Source organism: Ranitomeya imitator, chromosome 8, assembly GCF_032444005.1.
Source record: "Ranitomeya imitator isolate aRanImi1 chromosome 8, aRanImi1.pri, whole genome shotgun sequence".
NCBI classification, from domain to species: domain Eukaryota; kingdom Metazoa; phylum Chordata; class Amphibia; order Anura; family Dendrobatidae; genus Ranitomeya; species Ranitomeya imitator.
The window spans coordinates 119,143,205-119,164,644 of NC_091289.1; the positions used below are offsets into that span (position 1 = coordinate 119,143,205).

Sequence of the window (21,440 nt, forward strand, 5' to 3'; positions counted from 1 at the left end):
GTGGGGGACCCAGATGCACTGAAGGAAGTATTAGATAAAGAGTTTTGTCCCGCAAGCCTTGGGAATTCAAAGAATGGTGGAGCAGCCCCTTCTCTGCCTGCCCCCACAGCCACCAGAGTAACCTAGTGCCCAGTTAGCAAGATGTAATTTCAATGTGCATGTTTGCTTGTCCAGTTGTCAGTGATGAAATGCACCCTGGCAGATCTAGATTTTTTCAGGGAACAGATGATGTTGTCTGCAACATGTTGATGTAGCGTAGGCACAGTTTTCATAAAGAAGTAATGACAACTAAGCAACTGGTATGGAGGACTGCGACCGCCATCAACTTTTTTACACTGTCTGTATCCAACAGGCAGAAAGGCAGAACTTCCGTGGCTAACAGATTTGAGATGATGGAGTTAAAGCACCTAACTTTGGCATGTGTAGGAAGAAACATTCTTTCACATAACCACAACTGTGGGACCAAGGGCTGGCTTCTGTGCTGATAGAGGGTATAGTGGAGTGAACAAAACAAACTGCTGGATTGTAAGTGAGGTGCAGGCGGAGATGTAATGGTGGATTTAGAAAATGTGTTGTGTTAGGTGACACAAAAACAGTAAGCATGCCCACTTCCGTAACAGCTGATGAACTTTCACTCACCCCAACTGTAGGGGTAAACAAGTGGACATATTGCAAATGGAGACATATCCAAGAAAACTTGCCATGGTTACAGAGGAGAAAGAAGCAGCAGATGCGGTTGATGGGTCGGCCGATGGTTCGCGAGGCCTAATAGTCCACATTTAAGCACACTAAGATTCCCAGACTAACACATGTTGATTGCGCATATGCCAGCTCATGCATGTAATTGTCAAATTATTGGATTTTTGCTCTCTATTCAGTCATTTTTTACCAAGTTGGCAGATAACATGAGTTGTGTCATCCTTTGCAGTCTCAATAAAGGGCCAAGCTAGCCAACTTTTGCCCCCCCTGCGAACTGCATACCCATGACCACTGTTTGCCACAGCCAGAGTTGTGGCTCAGGATCCAGTACTTGTTGTGTTTGCATCTTTCAGTGTCTGTGCGAAAAGCCACAACGTTACCTACTCGTCTTCTTTCTTCTCCACCTCCTCTGATGAGCTACTCTTCTTCGCTCCACTGAGTTCACACAAAGATGGATCTACAACCTCACCGTCATCCTCTATGCTCTCCTACAATGTTCTTTTTTATCCTTTTTGAATGAATCAAACAATAAGAACATGCATTACACATCTGTATTTGGGGATCAAGATCTTTTTGAATCTTAAGATATTGGTTAAAAATTGAGTCTTAGTCACTGAGGCTTTTAGGAAGCCAACTTCAATCAACTCAATTTTCCACCTTAAAAGTGCACTTTCCATGCACACAAAAACTGCTGTGCCATACAGTCAATTCCTACGCCTAAGAAAAATTTAGAACTTAGAGACCCACTTTGATAAACAGGCTGCAGAGCTAAAGGAAAGATTTATTTCAAGAGGCTACAGAGACTCTATCCATCATGAGGCTTGGAACAGAGCCAAAAGTTTCAAATGGGAGACCCTATTACAACCACACAATAAGCCAAAAATATATAATCACTAAAAAAGCTTCAGTTTTAACGTTAAATTTGGTTCTATAAATGGAGCTATCCGCTCCGCCGCAGCAAAAAATTGTCATGTGCTGGCATCCTATAAAGATCTTAGCAACATGGTGATAGAAAAGCCATTTGTGACATATAAACTTTGTTCTAATATAAAAGACAATGTAGTTGGAAACCGTCCAAAATCCCACAAATTAACTGGATAAAAATCTTTAATATTTCCGGAAATTATAAATGCGGCTGTTGCAATTTCTGTAATTTTCAACTCAGAACGAATCCTATAAAACTAGGGGCTATAACGCACCACGTAACAGAGTTCATATCATGTACTACATAGGAAAGAAAATCAGACTCCTAAAAATGAGATTTAGAAAACACTATCAATCTAGAACATCTGAAAGGCTCTACTAGATTAAACCCCCAAGCCTGTTTTTACCTTCATTACTGGGCCAAATTTTACAATTCTGACCAGTATCACTTTATGAAAAACAGGATTTGTTCTTGATGTAAAAGATAAATGGCAAGAACAAAAACAGAAGTGACTGCAGAGTCAATTAAAACATAATCTTTATTTGGCTATAAATAAAAAAAACTTTTAAAATTCAGCAATGGATACTGGATTAAGAAGGCAAGAAAGCTAATAGCAATTATAGGTAGCAGTGCGGTATCCCATAATTGTGTTCCTTACACATGTTTATGTACCGTAACATATGATCAAATAATTTACAAAAAAAGATAAAAAAGTGCTAATTCATAAAAAACGATGTCAAAAGAGGTTTTAAATTATTTTGAATTTATATCAGAGGATTCCCTGTATTTCTATAAGAAGAAGTCCTGTAATGTCAGTATGTGTTATTATAAAGTAAATTAAATACATAGAAGAAAAAATCCCAAGATTTCAATGAAGCAAGGAAAGCTTCCCCGTGAAAGGCTACAAATAACTGAACATTATAGTATCAATGTTTGAATTCCTATGTCTTTATTAGCCAATGCAAGGAAAAAAGCATATTGGCAAATATCATCAAAAGATCTAGAACTATAGAATGCTTGATATACCTTGAAATCAGCTGCTGTATGAAAAGGTGTTTAAAGTTTCAGCCTACGGCCACAAGTGACACTATTTTGGTAACTCAGGGAACTTATCTAGATATTTGTTGAGCACCTTGAACCCCCCAGGTGCTTCATAGAAGTTTATAACATTGACTTTATCACCTTTTCCCCACAAAAATTATTTTTAGCCCCAACTTTGTTCTTTTCACAAGGGTAAAAGGAAATATTGCACCACACAATTTGTTGTGCAATTTGTCCTGAGTACGCTGATACCCCATATGTGGCAGAAATCTAGTGCTTGGGCACACAGCAGTGCTTGGAAGGGAAGGAGGGCCATTTGACTTTTTGAATTCAAAATTGGCTGGAATAATTACACCATGTCGCATTTGGAGAGCCCCTTATGAAGTTTATAACTTTGAGCCATGAAAACAAAAAAAAATCACATTCCCCCCCCCCAAAAAAAAATTATTTTTTAGCCCAAATTTTGCATTTTTACAAGGGTAATAGGAGAAATTGCACCATACAATTTATTGTGCAATTTCTCTTCAGTACACTGATACCCCATATGTGGGGGTACAATACTGTTTAGGCTCATGGCAGGGCTCAGAAAAGAAGGAATGACATTTTGGAAGGCATACTTTGATGGCGTGGTCTGTCGGTGTCATGTCTCATTTCAAGAGCCCCTGATGTGCCCAAACAGTGGAAAACTCCTAAAAGTTACACCATTTTGGAAACTAGACCCTTCAAGGAATGTATCTAAGTGTGTGGTGAGCACCTTCTGCTTCAGAGAAATATATACTGTAGAGCAATGAAAATAAATAAAAGTAAAATTTTTCTCACAAAAATTAATTTTTAGCCCCAATTTTTTTATTTTCACAAGCATAGCAGGAGAAAATGGAGCCCAAAATTTATTGTGAAATTCCTCCTGAGTGTGCTAATATCCCACAAGTGGTTGAAAACTACTTTTGAGGCACAGTGTAAGGCCGGAGTCACGCTAGAGAGGAATACGGATGAGTGCTATGCGAGAAAAAAATTGCATAGCACTCGGACCAATGTTAATCTATGGGGCAGCTCCCATTATCAGTTTTTTTCTCGGCCTAGTCTATGGGTGTGAGAAAAACTCGCACACCATATGGACCATCAGTGTGACGTGCGAGAACTATGTACAGATGTCCTTTAGAAAAGCCAGTAATTCAGTGCAGTGTACTGTAAAATCACACAGGTTAAAATAGAATAGATGAAATAAATGTCAACACATAGTACAGGTACATACAGTACAGTACAGTACAGACCAAAAGTTTGGACACACCTCATTTAAAGATTTTTCTGTATTTTCATGACTATGAAAATTGTAAATTCACACTGAAGGCATCAAAACTATGAATTAACACATGTGGAATTATATACTTAGCAAAAAAGTGTGAAACTACTGAAAATATGTCTTATATTCTAGGTTCTTCAAAGTAGCCACCTTTTGCTTTAATACATAGCTGATAGTCCTACTCAATAGACTGTTAGAATTTGTATTATGGCAAGAAAAAAACAGCTAAGTAAAGAAAAACGAGTGGCCATCAAATGAAGGTCAGTCAGTCTGAAAAATTGGGAAAACTTTGAAAGTGTCCCCAAGTGCAGTTGCAAAAACCATCAAGCACTACAAAGAAACTGGCTCACAGGAGGACCGCCCCAGGAAAGGAAGACCAAGAGTCACCTCTGCTTCTGAGGATAAGTTTATGCGAGTCACCAGCCTCAGAGATCGCAGGTTAACAGTAGCTCAGATTAGAGACCAGGTCAATGCCACACAGATTTCAACCAGCAGACACATCTTTACAACAACTGTTAAGAGGAGACTTTGTGCAGCAGGCTTTCATGGTAAAATAGCTGCTAAGAAACCACTGCTAAGGACAGGCAACAAGCAGAAGAGACTTGTTTGGGCTAAAGAACACAAGGAATGGACATTAGACCAGTGTAAATCTGTGCTTTGGTCTGATGAGTCCAATTTTGAGATCTTTGGTTCCATGTTATGTCTGCTAATGAAAGGTGTAATGAAGGCAATCCAGAGACACAGTGTGCCTAGCGATCCGAGCGCACACAGTGATCTGACAAATACCAAAAAACAAAAGAACGAGCTCTGAGACGTGGAAACTCTGTAGACTGCACACCTGATCCTATCCTAAACACAACTAATAGCGGCTGTGGATTGCGCCTAGCAACTACCTATGCAACTCGGCACAGCCTAAGAAACTAGCTAGCCTGAAGATAGAAAAATAGGCCTGACTTGCCCCCAGAGAAATACCCCAAAGGAAAAGGCAGCCCCCCACATATAATGACTGTGAGCAAGATGAAAAGACAAAACGTAGGGATGAAATAGATTCAGCAAAGTGGGGCCCGATAATCTTAGACAGAGCGAGGATAGTAAAGCGAACTTTGCAGTCTACAAAAAACCCTAAAGCAAAAACCACGCAAAGGGGGCAAAAAAGACCCACCGTGCCGAACTAACGGCACGGCGGTACACCCTTTGCTTCTCAGAGCTACCAGCAAAACAAAAGACAAGCTGGACAGAAAAAAAGCAACAAAATAGCAAAAAAGCACTTAGCTATACAGAGCAGAAGGTCACAGGAACAATCAGGAGAAGCTCAGATCCAACACTGGAACATTGACAAGGAGCAGGGATAGCAGCATCAGGCGGAGTTAAGTAACGAAGCAGTTAACGAGCTGACCAGAACACCTGAGGAAGGAAGCTCAGAAGCTGCAGTAACACTTGTGACCACAGGAGTGAATTCAGCCACAGAATTCACAACAGTACCCCCCCCTTGATGAGGGGTCACCGAACCCTCACCAGAGCCCCCAGGCCGACCAGGATGAGCCGCCTGAAAGGCACGAACAAGATCATGAACATCAGAGGCAAAAACCCAGGAATTATCTTCCTGAGCATAACCCTTCCATTTAACCAGATACTGGAGTTTCCGTCTAGAAACACGAGAATCCAAAATCTTCTCCACAATATACTCCAATTCCCCCTCCACCAAAACCGGGGCAGGAGGGTCAACAGATGGAACCATAGGTGCCACGTATCTCCGCAACAACGACCTATGGAATACATTATGTATGGAAAAGGAGTCTGGGAGGGTCAAACGAAAAGACACAGGATTGAGAACCTCAGAAATCCTATACGGACCAATAAAACGAGGTTTAAATTTAGGAGAGGAAACCTTCATAGGAATATGACGAGAAGATAACCAAACCAGATCCCCAACACGAAGTCGGGGACCCACACGGCGTCTGTGATTAGCGAAAAGTTGAGCCTTTTCCTGGGACAAGGTCAAATTGTCCACTACCTGAGTCCAGATCTGCTGCAACCTGTCCACCACAGAATCCACACCAAGACAGTCCGAAGACTCAACCTGTCCTGAAGAGAAACGAGGATGGAACCCAGAATTGCAAAAAAATGGAGAAACCAAGGTAGCCGAGCTGGCCCGATTATTAAGGGCGAACTCAGCCAACGGCAAAAAGGACACCCAATCATCCTGGTCAGCAGAAACAAAACATCTCAGATATGTTTCCAAGGTCTGATTGGTTCGTTCGGTCTGGCCATTAGTCTGAGGATGGAAAGCCGATGAAAAGGATAGGTCAATGCCCATCCTACCACAAAAGGCTCGCCAAAACCTTGAAACAAACTGGGAACCTCTGTCAGAAACAATATTCTCAGGAATGCCATGCAACCGAACCACATGCTGAAAGAACAAAGGCACCAAATCAGAGGAGGAAGGCAATTTAGCCAAGGGCACCAGATGGACCATTTTAGAAAAGCGATCACAGACCACCCAAATGACTGACATCTTTTGAGAAACGGGAAGGTCAGAAATGAAATCCATCGAAATATGTGTCCAAGGCCTCTTTGGGACCGGCAAGGGCAAAAGCAACCCACTGGCACGAGAACAGCAGGGCTTAGCCCTAGCACAAATCCCACAGGACTGCACAAAAGTACGTACATCCCGTGACAGAGATGGCCACCAGAAGGATCTAGCCACTAACTCTCTGGTACCAAAGATTCCAGGATGACCAGCCAACACCGAACAATGAAGTTCAGAGATAAGTTTATTAGTCCACCTATCAGGGACGAACAGTTTCTCCGCTGGACAACGATCAGGTTTATTCGCCTGAAATTTTTGCAGCACCCGCCGCAAATCAGGGGAGATGGCAGACACAATGACTCCTTCCTTGAGGATACCCGCTGGCTCAGATAAACCCGGAGAGTCGGGCACAAAACTCCTAGACAGAGCATCCGCCTTCACATTTTTAGAGCCCGGAAGGTACGAAATCACAAAGTCGAAGCGGGCAAAAAATAACGACCAACGGGCCTGTCTAGGATTCAAGCGCTTGGCAGACTCGAGATAAGTCAAGTTCTTATGATCAGTCAATACCACCACGCGATGCTTGGCTCCTTCAAGCCAATGGCGCCATTCCTCGAATGCCCACTTCATGGCCAGCAACTCTCGGTTGCCCACATCATAATTACGCTCAGCGGGCGAAAACTTCCTGGAAAAGAAAGCACATGGTTTCATCACTGAGCAATCAGAACCTCTCTGTGACAAAACCGCCCCTGCTCCAATCTCAGAAGCATCAACCTCGACCTGGAACGGAAGAGAAACATCTGGCTGACACAACACAGGGGCAGAACAAAAACGACGCTTCAACTCCTGAAAAGCTTCCACAGCAGCAGAAGACCAATTAACCAAATCAGCACCCTTCTTGGTCAAATCGGTCAATGGTTTGGCAATGCTAGAAAAATTACAGATGAAGCGACGATAAAAATTAGCAAAGCCCAGGAACTTTTGCAGACTTTTCAGAGATGTTGGCTGAATCCAATCCTGGATGGCTTGGACCTTAACTGGATCCATCTCGATAGTAGAAGGGGTAAAGATGAACCCCAAAAATGAAACTTTCTGCACACCGAAGAGACACTTTGATCCCTTCACAAACAATGAATTAGCACGCAGGACCTGAAAAACCATTCTGACCTGCTTCACATGAGACTCCCAATCATCTGAGAAGATCAAAATGTCATCCAAGTAAACAATCAGGAATTTATCCAGATACTCACGAAAGATGTCATGCATAAAAGACTGAAACACAGATGGAGCATTGGCAAGTCCGAACGGCATCACTAGATACTCAAAATGACCCTCGGGCGTATTGAATGCAGTTTTCCGTTCATCTCCTTGCCTGATTCTCACCAGATTATACGCACCACGAAGATCTATCTTAGTGAACCAACTAGCCCCCTTAATCCGAGCAAACAAGTCAGATAACAATGGCAAGGGATACTGAAATTTAACAGTGATCTTATTAAGAAGGCGGTAATCAATACACGGTCTCAGCGAACCATCCTTCTTGGCTACAAAGAAGAACCCTGCTCCCAGTGGTGATGATGATGGGCGAATATGTCCCTTCTCCAGGGATTCCTTCACATAACTGCGCATAGCGGCGTGTTCGGGCACGGATAAATTAAATAATCGACCTTTAGGGAATTTACTACCAGGAATCAAATTGATAGCACAATCACAATCCCTATGCGGAGGTAGGGCATCGGACTTGGGCTCTTCAAATACATCCTGATAATCAGACAAGAACTCTGGGACCTCAGAAGGGGTGGATGATGAAATCCACAAAAATGGAACATCACCATGTACCCCCTGACAACCCCAGCTGGACACCGACATGGAATTCCAATCCAATACTGGATTATGGGTTTGTAGCCATGGCAACCCCAACACGACCACATCATGCAGATTATGCAACACCAGAAAGCGAATAACTTCCTGATGTGCAGGAGCCATGCACATGGTCAGCTGGGCCCAGTACTGAGGTTTATTCTTGGCCAAAGGTGTAGCATCAATTCCTCTCAATGGAACAGGACACCGCAAAGGCTCCAAGAAAAACCCACAACGTTTAGCATAATCCAAATCCATCAGATTCAGGGCAGCGCCTGAATCCACAAACGCCATGACAGAAAACGACGACAAAGAGCATATCAGGGTAATGGACAGAAGGAATTTGGACTGTACAGTACCAATGACGGCAGACCTAGCGGACCGCTTAGTGCACTTAGGACAATCAGAAATAGCATGAGTGGAATCACCACAGTAGAAACACAGCCCATTCAGACGTCTGTATTCTTACCGTTCAACTCTGGTCATAGTCCTATTGCACTGCATAGGCTCAGGTTTAACCTCAGGCAATACCGCCAAATGGTGAACAGATTTACGCTCGCGCAAGCGTCGACCGATCTGAATGGCCAAAGACAAAGACTCATTCAAACCAGCAGGCATAGGAAATCCCACCATGACATCCTTAAGAGCCTCAGAGAGACCCTTTCTGAACAAAGCTGCCAGCGCAGATTCATTCCACTGAGTGAGTACTGACCATTTCCTAAATTTCTGACAATATACTTCTATATCATCCTGACCCTGGCACAAAGCCAGCAAATTTTTCTCAGCCTGATCCACTGAATTAGGCTCATCGTACAGTAATCCGAGCGCCAGGAAAAACGCATCGACACTACTCAATGCAGGGTCTCCTGGCGCAAGAGAAAATGCCCAGTCTTGAGGGTCGCCGCGCAAAAAAGAAATAATAATCAAAACCTGTTGAATCGGATTACCAGAAGAATGAGGTTTCAAGGCCAGAAATAGCTTACAATTATTTTTGAAACTTAGAAACTTAGTTCTATCTCCAAAAAACAAATCAGGAATAGGAATTCTTGGTTCTAACATAGATTTCTGATCAATAGTATCTTGAATCTTTTGTACATTTATAACGAGATTATCCATTGAAGAGCACAGACTCTGAATATCCATGTCCACACCTGTGTCCAGAATACCCAAATGTCTAGGGGAAAAAAAAAAATGAAATGAACACAGAGCAGAGAAAAAAAAATGGTGTCAGAACTTTTTCTTTCCCTCTATTGAGAATCATTAGTGTGGCTCCTTGTACTGTTATGTCTGCTAATGAAAGGTGTAATGAAGGCAATCCAGAGACACAGTGTGCCTAGCGATCCGAGCGCACACAGTGATCTGACAAATACCAAAAAACAAAAGAACGAGCTCTGAGACGTGGAAACTCTGTAGACTGCACACCTGATCCTATCCTAAACACAACTAATAGCGGCTGTGGATTGCGCCTAGCAACTACCTATGCAACTCGGCACAGCCTAAGAAACTAGCTAGCCTGAAGATAGAAAAATAGGCCTGACTTGCCCCCAGAGAAATACCCCAAAGGAAAAGGCAGCCCCCCACATATAATGACTGTGAGCAAGATGAAAAGACAAAACGTAGGGATGAAATAGATTCAGCAAAGTGGGGCCCGATAATCTTAGACAGAGCGAGGATAGTAAAGCGAACTTTGCAGTCTACAAAAAACCCTAAAGCAAAAACCACGCAAAGGGGGCAAAAAAGACCCACCGTGCCGAACTAACGGCACGGCGGTACACCCTTTGCTTCTCAGAGCTACCAGCAAAACAAAAGACAAGCTGGACAGAAAAAAAGCAACAAAATAGCAAAAAAGCACTTAGCTATACAGAGCAGCAGGTCACAGGAACAATCAGGAGAAGCTCAGATCCAACACTGGAACATTGACAAGGAGCAGGGATAGCAGCATCAGGCGGAGTTAAGTAACGAAGCAGTTAACGAGCTCACCAGAACACCTGAGGAAGGAAGCTCAGAAGCTGCAGTAACACTTGTGACCACAGGAGTGAATTCAGCCACAGAATTCACAACAGTTCCAACCACCGTGTCTTTGTGCGATGCAGAACAGGTGAACGGATGGACTCTACATGCCTGGTTCCCACCATGAAGCATGGAGGAGGTGGTGTGATAGTGTAGGGGTGCTTTGCTGGTGACACTGTTGGGGATTTATTCAAAATTGAAAGCATACTGAACCAGCATGGCTACCACAGCATCTTGCAGCGGCATGCTATTCCATCCGGTTTGCTTTTAGTTGGACCAGCATTCATTTTTCAACAGGACAATGACCCCAAATACACCTCCAGGCTGTGTAAGGGCTATTTGACCAAGAAGGAGAGTGATGGGGTGCTACGCCAGATGAACCAGCTCCACAGTCACCAGACCTGAACCCAATCGAGATGGTTTGGGGTGAGCTGGACCACTGAGTGAAGGCAAAAGGGCCAAAAAGTGCTAAGCATCTCTTGAAACTCCTTCAAGATTGTTGGAAGACCATTTCCAGTGACTACCTCTTGAAGCTCATCAAAGGAATGCCAAGAGTGTACAAAGCTATCATCAAAGCTAAAGGTGGCTACTTTGAAGAACCTAGAATATAAAACATATTTTCAGTTGCTTTTTTTGGTAAGTCTATAAATCCACATGTGTTAATTCATAGTTTTGATGGCCTCAGTGTGAATTTACATTTTTCATAGTCTTGAAAATACAGAAAGATCTTTAAATGAGGTGTGTCCAAACTTTTGGTCTGTACTGTATGTGTGTATATATATATATATATGTATATATATATATATATATATATATACATGCATATATCAGTGAGGCTGGTTTCACATTTGCATTTTTTTGGGTGCGTTTTTGCGGTAAAAAACGCAAAAAACGCATGGTGAAAAAACGCATGTAAACACGTGCAAATGCTGTGTTTTTTTGACGCATGCGTTTTTGCATGTGGTGTAAAAAACGCGGCGTTTTGACGCGTTTACATGCGTTTTTTCATGCGTTTGCGTTTTTTAAACGCATGCTGAGAAATGTGTGACAGCTGCCAATCATCAAAATAAAGTAAAAAAACCCCACTATAAACCAAAATAGTTAGGGTTAGGGTTAGGGTTAGGGGTAGGGATCATAACCCTAACCCTAACCCTAAGGGGATCCTAACCCTAACCCTACTGCTAACCCTAACCCTAAAGGGATCCTAACCTAACCCTACTGCTAACCCTAACCCTAAAGGGATCCTACCCCTACCCCTAACCCTAACCCTTCCTCTAACCCTAAGGGATCCTAACCCTACCCCTAACCCTACCCCTAACCCTAAAGGGGTTAGGGTTAGGAGTAGGGTTAGGGGTAGGGTTAGGGGTAGGGTTAGGATACCTTAGGGTTAGGGGTAGGGTTAGGGGTAGGGTTAGGGGTAGGGTTATGGTTAGGATCCCTTAGGGTTAGGGGTAGGGTTAGGGTTAGGGTTAGGGGTAGGGTTAGGGGTAGGGTTAGGGTTAGGATCCCTTTATCACCTTTATTTTGGGGGGTGGCATATCAGTGTGTTTTCTGTTTTTTTAATATAAAAACGCATGCGTTTTTTAACGCAAAAAAACGCATGCACAAAAAAACACATGCGTCCCCATTGACTCCAATGTATTTTTTGACCCAAAAAAAACGCATGAAAACGCATACGTTTTTTTTAGGTCCAAAAAACGCTCTCAAAAATACTACAAGTTGCATTTCTGAAAAAGAACGCATGCAGCAAAAAACGCATGCGTTTTAAAACGCGACCAAACGCGTACAACAAAAAACGCATGCGTTTTCAATGTTAAACATAGGGAAAAAAAACGCATGCGTTTTTTGTGCAAAAACGCTGCAGACAAAAACGCAAGTGTGAAACCACCCTGACACATACATATATATCTATATTTATATTTCATAGAGAGTTAGGTAGCAGAATAGCTGATAATTCAATTGCCGGGTTCTGTAAAATCATTCCAGAACCTGACAGGATATGATACATGGTTTAAATATGGTAATTTAAACCATTGCATATCAGTTAGATTTTTATATGTCCCTGACTAATAATGTTAGTAGTGTCTGTGTGTAAAATTTTGGAGCTGTAGGTGTTAAATTAAAGGATTAATTACCGGAAAAAACTGCCTTGGGTTCCCGCGCAATTTTCTCCCCCAGAGTGGGAAAGCCAGTGACTGAGGGCTGATATTAATAGCCTGGAGAGGGTCCACGGTTATTGCCTCCCCCCTGTCTAAAAACATCTGCCCCCAGCCACCCCAGAAAAGGCGCATCTGCAAGATTCACCTATTTCGGCACTTAGCCTTTCTCTTCCCATTGCCCTGTAGCAATATGGAAACTGTTGCTGATACCAACCTATTGCATGGTACCACCATTGAAACACCATCGCACCACACACACGCACACACACTCACACACTCACGCAGCCTCTTGCGCGGTACCACCAGCAGAATACTGTCACGAACATGCCGCCGCCAGTATCAGGCGAATGATTCACTGACTGCCGCCATCTTTGTACAGGAGGAGCGCATGCACAGTTTTAATGTGACCGCCACTGCCTGTCTGCACAAAGATGGTGGCGGTCTGATTTACTGTGCCTGCGTGAATTACGCACAGGTGCAGTGAATCATTCGGCTGATCCCAGCGGCAGATGTGCGACGTGTCTACAGGCAGAGGAAGCGGTTTACCATGAGCGTAAGTTCATTTTAAAAATTGACTGTGTCTGACTATGTACGGAGCATACCACATCTCCTGGGCAGGGAAGGAAGCAAAATACAAAACTGACATTACAGCAGAGGATCACAGTGGATTCATTTTGTGAGGTAAATGTTTCACTGACTGTTTTTGCTGTCAGTATCGTCTTTGAGGGGAGAACACAGCACAGGAAGGAGAGAGACAGCAAACAAGGGGGATAGCACATGGGGTAGACAGGTCAAAGAAGAGAGCACAGACGGGAGAAGTCAGCACAGAGAGAGTGGATAGGTGGGATGATCGGGCCTCCGTCTAGTATAATATAATATAGCAAACATGCGGCCAAAAATAAGAGGTACTTTTGCAGTTCAGCTATAATTGGAAAGTGCAAGGTGTCCCTAATATCCTGCTGTTGATACCCTACCTTGCTGCGGAGGTTGGCACCCTAGGACCTGCGATTGGTGGACCCCGCTCAACGTCGACTCTCCCCAATAAGCTCTAGTAGGCTCTAAGGTGAAGGAGAGAAAAGGGGTCAGGCAGCAGACACAACGATTCAGAAAAATCATTCACTGTGAAAAAAAGTCATAGAATGTGCTGAGTATATTCAGATTGATGGTATGAGGTGCAAAAACATACATGCATACATTGCACAAATCCCCCAAAAATGTTTTTACAACAAATAGATAGTCATGGTATTAACAATAATTGCACCTATGACCAAATACATAAACTTGCAGAAAAATGTGTGTTCCAGGTAACTCAAAATCAGCATGCACAAAAAAAAATGGAACAGTAAACTAACTAGAAAAAAATAGAAAAAATGTCAAAATCAATATATATATCTCATAAATAGATATATGTTAACCTGGAAATACCTGCAATGCACCTATTAATTGCCCTACCTAACTGCCAAGGTGGGCATCCTACAACCTGTGCTTTGGTGCCCCCACTCGTCGACGGCTCCCCCTAATGCACCCTATCAGGCTCTAGAATAACAGGGAAACTTCAGAGATGCCACAAACAAATGGAATGCCTACACAATATTCATCAGTCAAAAGTAGTAGGGCAATTTAAAGTATTACAATTCAAACTATGACAATTCACCTACATAATACCTCACAACAGTGCAACATCAATACAAAATGATGAAAACCTATAAATAATCCAGACTATATCAAACCTATAGCCATTGAGTATGCGTTTCTCCGACGATCGCTTCATCAGGAGACATACTTAATGATAAATGATTAATACCAAAACTTATCTGAATCATATGAACCAGAAAGAAAAGGGACTGAGCTGGAGCTTCATAGATTGTAATAGGGAATGATGATTATCTGACCTTGCCAGCTTCCGTCAGCCTTATGTGTGCTGAAAACTGCCTCAGGTACATATATATGTATAAGTCCTGTGATCACAACCTACCATAAATTAGTCTCCAGACTCCATTCCTTCTGGAGTGTCAGTGCGCATTACAAAACATACGCAGGCACATTCCATCACTGCTGACGTCCTCCATGACTTATACACTTCTTGTTATGTGGAGCGCAAGTGCGTTCCATAATGCATGTGCGCACTGCAAATGCATTCCACAGTGCGTATGCGCACCACAAACTTGCAGTACTATTAGCCATAGTGAAAATTGATCAGTACACAGTGCAGGCTGTTATTTTATAGATATGGTAAGAGTTAAGAATAACAATATAACAGGCACACTGCAGTCTACAATTCACAGGCGGGCGATTAATGGTTGGGGAATAATACAATGATTCAATTTTTAAAAAATCTTAATATGAGGTTATTAATGTGGACTAAAAATAGGCAACATTCAGTAAGAATCAAAAGACCCTCCTTTGGGTTACAACTTTTTCAAGGCCTCATAAATACATAAACATCAATATAAGTGCATGATATAATACACTATACACTGATATCGACCAATCCCTATTTAGGGCAATGGGTCTATGGGTTCAAAACTGCAACTAGGACAATCAAATCAACGGGAGGGTGGAGAAATCAATACTAGGTTCAAATAAAACAACCAAACTGCAACTTATCATTCAATTCCTCCGGGGTCGTACTCCTCATGCTCAAGATCCATCTGGCTTCCTTCTGCAAAATCACACAGTCCCAATCACCACCTCTATCCGATAGTGTAACTACTTGAATCACTGAAAAACTAAAACTATCCATGTCTTCTCTATGTACACTTCTCACATGATTGGATATAGGGGTGTCGCGGGTATTCTAAATATCTTCTATGTGTTCCCCCACCCTCTTACATAGTTCCTGTTTTGTTTTTCCCACGTAGTCTTTAGGGCAACTACCCTGGAACAGATATTCCACCCTTTCAGTCCTGCAAATAGCAAAATTTCTGCGGCAGTACATTTTACCCGTGTGAGAACTCGAAAATATGTTACCCTTTGAGATGTCCTTGCAAAATTTACACCTCCCGTCATAATTGACGCCTCTCCATTATTAATCTGGCTTAATGTCACCTTACAATAGCAAGGTGGCATTAACCCTTCATTACCCCATATCCCACCGCTACACGGGAATGGGAAGAGAGTGGCCAAGTGCCAGAATAGGCGCATCTTCCAGATGTGCCTTTTCTGGGGTGGCTGGGGGCAGGTGTTTTTAGCCAGGGGGGGGGGGCAATAACCATGGACCCTCTCCAGGCTATTAATATCTGCCCTCAGTCACTGGCTTTACTACTCTGGCGGAGAAAATTGCGTGGGAGCCCATGCCAATTTTTTCCGCGATTTAACCCTTAAATTTAAGAGCTAGAACGCTGAAATTTTGCACATACACCCTACTAACATTAGAGTGTGGAATATGCAAAAAAAAGGGGGATATGACATGGTTTACTGTATGTAAACCATGTCTCATATCATGTCAGGTTTTGGCAGGAGAAATGAAAAGCCGGTAATTGAATTACCGGCTTTTCTGCTATATCGCGCTGAAGTTAATATAAATATAAATATATATACAGTATATATATATATATATATATATGTCTGAATGACATATATATATATATATATATAACGAAACCCGACTTTTCAGTAGAGATCGCCAACCCGATCCCAGAGTGGGATCGGGTCGGGTTTCACAAAACCCGACTTTGCTAAAAGTCGTCGACTTTTGAAAAGTGCCGATCTGTTTCGCTCAACCCTACTTCAGACAAATCTTGTTGTTGTTTAATTCACCGACAAATTAGAGAAGGAGATGTCATCACGGGACCACAATATCTGCACATCCTCTATGTACTTTCCCAGAATAACATCTTGGGCTTCCACCAAAATTTCTCATCTTCCCCAAAAACATATTGGTCATCCCACCAGCCCAGGAACAGATTGGCATATGTGGGGGCACAAGGGCTCCAAATCACCGTGCCACTGAGCTGGAGAAAGAACCTGCCGCAAAATGAAGAGAAATTATGCGTTAGTACATATTCGAGTAACTCAATGACAAATTGGTTGTGTCAAGAAAAGTGTTTTCCCCTTGACCTGAGGAAATAGTCAACTGCCCTTTGCCCCTTTTCATGCAGGATGTTGCTGTATAGCGCCTCCATGTCAATGGACGCCAAACGCACATTGTCACTCAAACAATATCCTCCAGTCTGAGAAGGAGGTCAGAGGAATTTCTGATGTAAGAGGGTCTGAGTATCCTGTCTGTGTAAACACCAGAGCTCTGGGTGATGGAATCAATCCCAGCCACAATCAGGCGACCCTTCAATGGACTCAGACACTTGTGGACCTTTGGTAGTGAGTAGAAAACGGCCATAATTGGAGACTTGGGGAACATAAAATCTAAATCACTATTCGATATCAACCCGAATTCACTTGCTTTTGTCAATAAAGCCTTGAGATCACCCATAACACTCTCAGTGGGATCCCTTCTCAATTGTTTCTAAGTCAGTATATCCTTCATGATGTTCTTACACATGACCGAGTATTGTCTAAGGTCTAATGCCACCTGATTTCCCCCTTTATCAGAGGGTTTAAAATACATTGTTTCCTAGCAGTAAGACCATCCAGTGCTTCCCTTTTTCCCCTTGTCAGGTTCAAGTGACGCTTTCCACCCATAGTGCCAATCCTTCCCAACTCATCAGTCATGAGTTTAAAAAAAAAAAATCCCAATACTATCAAGACCCATCTGAGGTAGCATCTTCCTACTTTTAGGTTTAAGGTCTGTAAATTGACTCAAACCTATCAGTCTCTCATTTTCCAGGCTATTAATAACTGCTCACAGTTGTTTGCTTAGCCTTTGTTGGTTAATTTATAGGGGACTCCATAAAAAATATGGGGTCCCCCTCTAAATTCTAACCAACAAACTCTAAATAGACAGCTGTGGGTTGATATTAATAGCCTGGGAAGGGGACAAGGATATTGCCCCCTCTCCCAGACTAGCAACATCAGCCCTTAGCTGCCCCAGAACTGGTGCATTGATAATTTGAGCCAACTCTGCCTCTTAATCTCGCTCTTCCCACTTGCTCTCGTGCAGTGGCAAGTGGGGTGATAGGGTAGGGATTGATGTCAGCTTTGTAATGTAAGCTGATGTCAAACCCAGTCATATTGTAAAAAACACAAAGCAAGAATAAAGTCCTTAATTTGAAATAAAACTCCTCATCCTCTTATACACAGTTATTCACACACAAAAAAAATTAAAAAAACAAAGTTATACTCATGTCCCCTGTAACATACCAAAAATAATAATTTCATTGAGGTCACCACAGTTCATTGTCCTGGCTTACAGTGTGTTTTGGGAAAGCATCTTCAATGACCAGCGGTGAACTTTATGACATCCCCGCTAGTCACTGAAGATGCACTCGAAGCATCTCAATCGTCTGTGATTTTCAGCATGGATGGTCGCATCATGGCTCCGTCCAGGTTGTAAACCACATATTGCAGAGATGAACTACGGCATGAGACATCTTCACTTTGGACACATGAGGGATACGGTTGTTTATTATTTGTCTTTTTCAACAAAGGTACTCTTTTGCCCGGGGCCCACGAAAACCTGGAGATGACCCTGTACTCAACTTACCTCAAAGCAGAAGTGGCCCTTCATACACACACTATAGACATTATAAATTAAAATGCCAGTTAATCCTATATCTTATGTTATATGGGTATTAAGATGCAGAACAGAAACAAAAGTGACAGCAAGTGTGTGTTAGGATATATGCAACTTGAGAGTTAAATTACGTGTCACTGATTAGAAAATAAGCAATATCTGCAGACTGTTGGAGATGTGGCATTGAAGAAGGTAGCTACCTACACATATGGTGGTCCTGTCCGACATTAGCCCCCCTCTGGAAAGAGGTTAATTCAATAATATACAAGCTACTAAATAAACGCATTACGTGTAAACCCGAAAATATATTCCTACACATTCCAATTTTGACAAATGACAGAGCAGCCGACAAATTAGCTCAATTTATTATAGCAGCAGGGAAATCCTTGATTCCGCTACACTGGAACTCCAAAACAATACCCTCAAACACCCAACTACATCTTAAAATAGAACAACTATATCACATCGAAGAATTGGCCGCCAGAGTCAATCATAACTTAGAAAACTTTAACCGCGTCTGGAAACCCTGGACTCTTTACAGAACACAACAAGCTTTTATTTCAGAAATAACAGAAACAACGCCTTAAGCCTTTGCACTAACATCACAGGTGCCGTTAGTTCCCCCCCCCCTCCCATTCCTACTCTTCTGACCCTAACTTTCATTCCCTTATTTCTTCCCTCTTTTCCTTTCCTCTAATGTACATGTTGATTTCTCTCTTAACCAGAATTGCCTATCGAAAATTTGTGCCAAGAATAGAGCTTACTTTATTTAACAAAAAGATATTATGTATGTATATATACATACCTGACAAATGGCACTTAAGGAATGAGAAACAAGTGATATTCTTGTATTTTACTCTATTTTCTAAAATCGACTTATGTTAATGTTAATTCATTGAAGATGATTGTATAAACATGCTTTCAATAAAAAGAACATTGAAAGAAAAGAAAGAAAATAAGCAATAAATGTTTTATGTGATTGAATATAACAATGCCAAACCTAAATAATTTGTTTAATTTTAATTCTTTTTCAGCAATCGGGGATCAATGTGGTCCACCACCAACCATACAATTTGGAGACACCATTGAAAATAGAAAAATGATCTATAAACCTGATGAATTTGTGGAATATCAGTGCCCGATTTATTATGTTTTTAAAGGGGAAAAGATTGTAAGGTGTTTGAACGGTGTCTGGGGAGAAGCGCCAGTTTGTCTAGGTATGTTCAATATCATTTATCACAAAATGTACAGAAAAAAACATAAAAGTAAAAAAATTATATCACTATTAGGGTTATAAGTACATCCTATATTGTTCTGTTGAACTGATGGGTAGACACTGACAACAAAGGTCTCCTATCCTGTACACGTGTCTGTTTCCTTCTAATTTGTTATAGAAACAAGTGCATATATTAGTGATGAGCAGGTCATTTTAAATATGGATGCAACAGTTCATTCTGTACTGCAAATAAAATTAGACATCACATACCAAACCTAAGTTATCAAACAGGGTCAACTCAGGGTCGGGATGAGTTGTAGACAGTGTAGGCATCCACCTAAGGGGCTACCTATTGCCTTTCTGATAGGTCAAGATAGCAAAAAAATAGTCATGATAAGCAACTCCTAACACTGTGGCCAAGAGTGTTCACTCCTTAAATAAATTCACCACACATGATAACAAGTGGAATACTCCCAAAAATATGACAACACATAAGAACGGAGTACAGAGAAACCATCAGCACAAGTAAAATAGAAAGTTTTATTAAATCATTAGTGTATAAAACAATAAGATGCAATGAGCATAATAATACCGGAAAGATGTTAATCGAGGAAACATTCTAGTACAGCAAGGAGAGGGTGAAACACAAGTACCCAAGGGTGAACAGGATCAGAACTAACGTCAGATATAAGTAGTATACCACAAAATATATAATGAGTGAGACCGGCAATAATCAATAACATGTATTTGTACATAAATAGAACCGGATTACCATGCCCCAAAATTTCAATCCTGCTTATCCATAATCGTTGGTAGTGCCCACACGTCTCCCTGCTGGCCCCTTGACGCGCTCAGGTATATAAAATCCATTTACAAACAAATAAATTAATTAAATATACAAAGTTTTGACGGTATTTATATAAAACAGTACAACAACATTCTATGTTTAAACATGATTAAGTTTAATACAGGTATTATGGTTCCATCTAGTGGTTGTGTGCAAAAAATGCAGTAGAGGGGGTAGGTATAATAGAATCTTGCAACATGCAAGTAGATATATTCAAGTAAAGTGATAATTGATTTATAGTGGTATATAGATAAGTACATGTTCTGTACTGAATTATAACTTCAGAGCTAAAACATTCATGAATAAATCACCTAGTGTGGCAAATTAGTCACAATAATTTCTATGAGGACACAGAGCAAGTGAATAAGTAATCAAGACCCTCCTGCTCATGAAAGAGTGATCAGGCAACATCTAATACATGCTAATGCTATGCCATATACTGTATATCATAAGTATGGTAAAAAACAACCTGCAACAGGCTCAAGGTAAGTATAAGGAGTTATACTTTCTTATCACTTCACTTTAATATATCTATTTGCAGGGCAGCAAGTTTCTATTATACCTACCTTCTCCACTGCATTTTTTTGCACACAACCACTACTTATTCTTTTCCATCTAGGTAGTTCAATTCATGATGGTTTTCTATCGTTCTTTAGGAACTCCCAACAAATTTATTTCACCCCACTTTGTGGAAGTTATTCAAAGTGTGCTCCAGCATGTAGATGACGGGAATAGTGATGTTGATGACGGTATCATTAGCAATAACTATCTTATTGGCCATTTCAAAATTGTGCAGAAGGGTCCAGAGGTCCTTCATCTGTGCCTAGCCTGCCCCCACGTCTGTACTGCATTGGTCCAGGCTATGCAAAAAGACATACTCAATCAGGGTTCATTGCTGCTGCCACAATTGCTGCAACATATGCAGAGTGGAATTCCACCTTGTTGGAACATTGCAAATCAAACTGTTAATCGGTAGGTTGAATGACTTCTGTAGCGATGTAAGTTGATGACCTGCAAGTTGCAATAGTCAGATGTGATGACACAGCAACCATGGTTTCGTAAGCAGAGCATCCAGGCTGGGATAGTAGAGGAATAATTTCTGTACCACCAGCTTGTGAGCAATTCAAGGCACATATGTGAGGATACCCCAGTGTAGGACCACCACCAGGTTTGCACCGTTATTGCACACGGCTTTCCCTTGCTCCAGGTTCAGTGGAAACAGCA

General features: G+C 41.7%; 1 protein-coding gene and 1 long non-coding RNA gene across 4 annotated transcripts in view; one reads left to right on the top strand and one right to left on the bottom strand.

Annotated features, from left to right (window-relative positions):
* Positions 1-21,440, top strand: part of LOC138647925 (complement factor H-related protein 1-like) — a 370,015-nt gene that overhangs the window by 268,298 nt on the left and 80,277 nt on the right. For all 3 annotated transcript variants that reach the window (XM_069737292.1, XM_069737295.1, XM_069737294.1), the window contains one exon: positions 19,188-19,370. In XM_069737292.1, coding sequence (XP_069593393.1) covers positions 19,188-19,370 — 183 coding nt within the window. The remainder of the gene's footprint in view (positions 1-19,187; positions 19,371-21,440) is intronic.
* The window catches only part of LOC138647926 (uncharacterized), a 422,930-nt gene that overhangs the window by 65,846 nt on the left and 335,644 nt on the right, over positions 1-21,440 (bottom strand). Inside the window, exon 2 of the long non-coding RNA XR_011315066.1 lies at positions 13,499-13,582. This is a non-coding gene — a long non-coding RNA (uncharacterized lncRNA). The remainder of the gene's footprint in view (positions 1-13,498; positions 13,583-21,440) is intronic.